This window comes from Morone saxatilis, unplaced genomic scaffold (genome assembly GCF_004916995.1).
Source record: "Morone saxatilis isolate NCDOM2014 unplaced genomic scaffold, NCSU_SB_2.0 Contig10, whole genome shotgun sequence".
NCBI classification, from domain to species: Eukaryota; Metazoa; Chordata; class Actinopteri; family Moronidae; genus Morone; species Morone saxatilis.
Window position 1 is genome coordinate 7,358,812 of NW_023339652.1, and position 6,008 is coordinate 7,364,819.

The 6,008-nt window shown below is 41.0% G+C and overlaps 1 protein-coding gene across 1 annotated transcript in view; it reads right to left on the bottom strand.

Annotated features, from left to right (window-relative positions):
* pcloa (piccolo presynaptic cytomatrix protein a) overlaps positions 1-6,008 on the bottom strand; it is a 59,233-nt gene that overhangs the window by 8,743 nt on the left and 44,482 nt on the right. The window contains exons 19-24 of the mRNA XM_035679814.1: positions 5,378-5,471; positions 4,669-4,740; positions 4,334-4,580; positions 3,456-3,713; positions 824-965; positions 591-652 (exon numbers count right to left, since the gene is read on the bottom strand). Coding sequence (XP_035535707.1) covers positions 591-652; positions 824-965; positions 3,456-3,713; positions 4,334-4,580; positions 4,669-4,740; positions 5,378-5,471 — 875 coding nt within the window. The remainder of the gene's footprint in view (positions 1-590; positions 653-823; positions 966-3,455; positions 3,714-4,333; positions 4,581-4,668; positions 4,741-5,377; positions 5,472-6,008) is intronic.

Here is a 6,008-nt window from a genome sequence, read left to right on the forward strand (position 1 = left end):
TGTGTGTGTGTGCGTGTTTATGACCAGACGAAAGAGACACATTGACACAAAACGACTGAAGAGACAGAGAGCAGATGATAAAGAAATGAAAAAAATAATGTGGTTAAGAATAATTGAATTGAATGTTCAGCTGTGAGTGTATTAAGCTTCAGTTACACTTTTGCATTAGTCATAATTACTTGCCTCAAAACTTCACAGGTAGGAAGGGGAAATTAGGAAAATCATCATGGATAGATTGATGAAAGTAACCTGGAAATTAATTAGTTAACAGGTCTAGATATAATGTGAATGATGCATACAAACATTTTAATACCTGCAGTGGAAACAGTGAGGTAAACATACAAATAAGTTAGTTTTCAAAGTTGAAAAGCATGTTAAAGCAATAAGAAAAGACAGAAAAGGGAAAAGAAGTAGACAGTAAATCAGTCTAACTATTTCTATATACTATTCCTTGAGGCTGGACATCTGAATAGAAATACTGTACTGAAAAATGCTAAAAATGCATGTATTGTAAGGTTTTTAATACTACAAAGCGTCAAGACAAACAATTCTGAATATACAGAAACATATACATGTACTGTATGTCTAACCTTCAATGTCACCGTGTCCCATTGATGATTTCATCACGTCCGTGCCGTTTGGGATCTTTCCACTACAGAGAGGGGAAACAAAATCCTTGAAATGACAAAACTACACAACAGTTTAACATCTTCTGCTTTGAATGGAGGCAGGTGTAGTGCAAGTAGTAGTTTAGCATCAAATTAACATGTATAACGCATACCAAATGTGAAACTGGGGCTTTTATAGATAAAAGTTGACTCACATTCGGGGCACCTGGAAGATGGCACTGTCCACCTCGTTTGTCTCTCCTTCTTCGTCCAGTAGGCTGTATGCGCTGCCACTCAGGCCGCTGTCCAACGAGGCTGCTGTGACCGGGGCATCACTGGATCTGTAGCTCGACCGAGCTGTGCAGAGATACGACCACACCCATCACGACAAAGAGACAGGAAGAAAAATTGCACCTCTGCCGGATCCAAGAATGTAAAAACTAGGGCCAAGAAGCATTAGTTAATATCTGCAGCAGCTAAAATTCATCATAATCAACTTAATACTTAAAATAATTTATGTTGCAGTCAAAAGGGAAGCTTATTCAAATTGCACAAGACTTGATTGTAATGAATAGCACACAAACACTGAGGACTAGAAGAAGCATATGAACAGTGTACTTAGAATCTTTCTCTCAGACAAAGACAAAACAGTGACACAAATAAATAAATCCAGATAAATAAAACATATATATGTTTATGCAAAGGTAGACCAAACAAGAGGCACGTAGACCCTACTGACATTGTTAGTCATCTGTATGTTTAACTATTATTAATAATCTAAATGCTCAATCTCATTAGTTTAAAAATCAAATTACATGAATATAGTTTCATAGTTTCTAGTTTAAAGGGTGTTTATGAGTGTACATTTTCATATATGTTTTAAAAAAAACTTGTTTATGTGTACCATTATGTTAGATGTTATCCTTTAAGAAATACGTGTTTAAATATTTTACATTTCAACATTTTCTTCTCAGACAGCTGATCAGGCAGTGTGATAAGAGTATGAATGATGTGAGATGCGTGGATGTGGTGCAGAACAGAATCCATGTCGACACATTCTTTTCTTTCAGGCCACTCAACGCATTCTCGGATTGCAAAAGCTCACTAATACCAGTTCAATGAAGCAATGGGGGAGTCATGACGCAGCGGATGTGGCAGTGGCACAGTGTTAACTCTCAGTGAATCATATGACAGTTTGGAGACATTCATTTCCTGGTATTAGTGAACTGTGTCGGTGGCCGTTAAGAAAGTGTGTCTCGCGGCATGAATCTCTGGTGATGTGGCTGAGTGCAAGTTTCTCTCTGTCTTTCTGGCAGTTTTATTAGCTTGTAAGACTCCCCTCTCTCTCTTTTCTGCAGGTGTGCGTTAGTAGTATCGCATCCTCTCTTTCTCTCACTCTCTCTTTCTCTCCTTGCTCCATCTGTGCTTCAGTCACACGACAGAGAGAGACTCTTGGGCAAACTCTCACCTCCGATGCTCTGCGGCCTCTCTTCTGACACGGCTTTCCTGAGGGTCAGGTGTCTGCCGTCTGCTCTGCTTCCTTTGGCCGACACAACCGATGGCAGGGCAGGCAGCCAGTCAGACTGGGCCCTCTGAATGGTGAGCACGCCCACTACGCTGTGTCTCTGGTGCCTCAGTGAGAGGCGGCCTCTTTGGCCTGGATGTGTTTGTTTTCGCAGGCGCAGGTTAGATGTCGGGGTCAACGCCAGGGAACAAAGGTCATGGGGTCGCAGTTTAAGATGGAAGGAGGGAGGAGCGAGATGGAGATTCAGAGAGCGGTTTATCTTCACCATAGCAACCAGCTTGACTGTCAGTCACATGCAGCCACAGTGTGCAGTGCACATTCGCCCCTCCCGCATCTCACTAAGAGGCGGGGTGTGCAGCATCTACTGAGGTGCATTGTGGGTCCGGTAGTTGTTCAAACAAAAAAGGGGGTTAGCGGACTGCATGCACAGCCATCTCAGTGGAGGAGCTTCAGAAAAGCTGGTCGTTGTTTGTTAACGAAAAGGAAATAAAATAATAGAAAAAAAACCAAAAGAGGTTAATGATATTTTAGGGAGAGGGGGTGGGATTGCAACTTTCTTCTGTTTTAATGCTTAGATTAGTCAATCCAAAATATTTAACTGCTAGTTGGTGGGAGAAACTTCTCTTGGAAGCAGAAACCTTTCCCGGTGAGCTCTGCTCCATTAGCTGAACCTGTAGTTTATAATCTGCTAGTCTTATCATTTGAGAGAGTCACTGTACTCTGACTGTCATTGACAGATTTATCTGATTTGTTCCTTCAGAATATGTGCTGCTACTATTTTGCCATATATTTTTCATATTTTACTTAACTTCCATTCTGTCATACTTATACTCATTATAAAATTAATGTATTTAAATTACTTTTCAAAACAGCAAAACCTAACTTCAACCTAGGTGAAAAGAAATAATTTAATTTGTTTAACTTTACATTAAAGTAGTATTAGAAAATAAGATTTATAGCCTGTTTATGTTTTAACACGGTTAAAGTTTTTTAAGTGGCAGAACTGGCCATCAGTAAGCTACCATTATGCCTCTTTGGGTTCATTGAAAAAGGGTCAAACTTAGGAAGGTCAAAGACAGTGTGCTACAGTACAGGTGAGGTGATGTTGGCTCTACACATTTGTGAGTACACACAGAAGAGAAGCGGTGAGAGGTTGACACACTGTGAATACAACGGAGGAGGGGACCAGAGGGTTTAAAGGGGTGAGGAAAACCAAGAATAAAAAAGAAAATTAAAAGAAAAGAAAAAAAACTCAACAGAAGGTAGAACAGATGAGTGCGAGGAGGCCATGCTGCGTAGGCTTTATTTGCGTCTTGGTTTACTTGGTTGGAGGCGTTGCGGCGGCTGCTGCTGTGACTGCTGTTGGGCATCGCCCGTTGCTATGGCAGCGCCTCTGCCACTTCCAGTGCTGCTGTCCTGATGGTGTTGCCGTGCAGCGCTTTTGCTGGAGCGTGAAGCGCCGTGCGAGCGAGAGTGTTGGCTGTGTCCGTGGCTGTGGCTTTGGCTCTGGCCCTCGGACGGGGAAGGCTTCGATGTGCCAGGGCTACTGTGAGATTTCTCGATAGTGGGCACCTGCGTGTCTAAAACAACCAGATTTACCAAATTACCAAAAAAGCTATCTTTTACTTTAGTGTTACCTTTTGTGTACCACTTGTGGTGAATGAGTAGCTGGCTAGTGAGAAACTCCAGCCAGCATGGTAACTGCTTTATTACGTATACAATTTTCAAGCATACTTATTAAATTTGATGGTTATTTTTCTAAATTAGGGGAGCATTCAAAGCCTTCCACGGCCATTATGCCCTCTGTGTTAGAAGAAAGATAGAGGGAAGCTAAGGCTAGGCCTCAGAGCTGGGTGACATCATGGCAACCAAGAAAACAAACCATGAGAAAGCAAAAAGCATGAAGCTTAAGCTATGATTGGTGTGTAAAAATGGGCATAGGAAGGTGCTGGTATAAAGGTGCTGAGAAAAAAAAACAGGTGGACAGAGGTAGACAAACCGAAATATTGGGAAGAAACAGACAAGAGAAGCAGTGACAGGAAGAGAGCACAAAGAAAGAGAAATGTGAATAAGAAGAAGAAAGAAAGACATAGTACAGAGAAGAGGGAAACAGAAATAGCGGAGGCAGCAGAGTCCAGAAGGTTGTTAGGGGGTGAAGGTGATAAAGTCAAGCAGGTGAGAGAATTTCATTGTGTCCTACCCTTGGCCGGATCTGGAAAGATCCCATGGCTTCGGCTCTTGATAACAGATGATTTAGGGGAATCCTGATTGTCGTGTGAGGAGCCAGTGGTTTTAGGGGAGGAGTGCTGTGAGGAGGGTTTAGAAGTACTGTGTCTGCCTTGACCTGAATGGGAGCGCCGGTGGTGGTCACCCTCGCTCTGCTCCTTCAGGGGGAGCCACCGCGGGACGTTGTCCAGCTGGGCTGTGTTGGAGAGGTCTATAAGGACCTGGGAGCAAACACAGAAGTTTAATGGACATATGCATGAAAATGTATTGGTACACCACTGGACAAATAATAGTATTGTTAAAGGTTACCTCTCCTAAGAAATCATTAGAGGAGCACTTGTCGTAGTCCCACACGCTCACTTCCAGGGTCTTCTTCCTTAACTGGCACACACACACACAAACACACATAAAGAGTTAATGTATCTTCATGGTAACCTATTTTAGCTAAGTGTACAATATAATGGCTAAAGAAAACCTTAAAGAAAAAAAAACATATGAGCTGGGCTGAATGTGGGACCAGACATTCAGGCAGCTTAAAAAGACAGACAACAGAAGTCCACAAATTTGCTATGACTGATATGGGTCCAATTAATCTAAAATGGGATGTAAAATTATATAATTAAATCCCAGTGATATATCCATCTGCTCTACTAAAACCAGTGGCCACAATGCTAGTGAAGATGCCAGCAGAGGAAAGGCAAACATTTTTATCATTTTAACATGGAAGTTGGCACAGTTTTCTTGTTTGTACCTTACATACATTGACTATTTTAGATTACTGTAGAGTCATAAGTATACTACATTATATTAACATAATTTTATTCTCATTATCATTAATAATCTTTATGTCAATAATCTTTAAACCATCTTTAAGTCAAACCTTTTAGATGTAATAAGACCCAGGGTTTGAGGTCTTGGTTCACATGCTGCTTCCATACACAACATTAACCACATCAAAAGGTGTGTGACATTGAATTTGCGCAACAATGCCTGTGAAAATGTGTGGATGATAACATACTTGCTCCAGGAGGATGTTTTTATAGATGACAGTCTGGTTCCACTCAGGGTTGAGACTCTTGCCTGCGTGTTTGGACCTCCTCTTGTTTTCAGCACTGAGGGGAACACATCACAACAAGATACACTTGGTTACTGACATGCAAAAGCCCCACAGTTTAGTGGACCACCACAATGCAGTGAGCACAAAATAGTGGGGCACAATGTGACAGTAGAAGGAAGAGAATGAATGAGATGCACATTGTTTGGACGGTAACAATGTATGGGCCTACGTGCATGAACGGCAGGGTACGATGGCAGGGCGTGCTGCAAAAAAGTCAATTTTGATGTCCATCAAGTCTCATTAATTTTTCAAGTCCTAAAACAAGCGAAAATGTGTGCCAGTAAGGAAAGACAAGTTGACTTATTTCTTTAAAATATTAAAAAAATTTAATTATTGTTTTGTTTAGTGCCAATAACTCATTCTTTCAATTAATGTATATGAAAAGAAAAATCATGAAAATCCTTCAAGAAGGATTTGCATAAGAATAATAGCAAAATCTGACTTCACTTGTCATTATTTCACTTGTTTTGAGGAGAAAAATATTTGAGATGACAGCAGACTCGAATAGAATAAATGGTTTATTAATGAATGG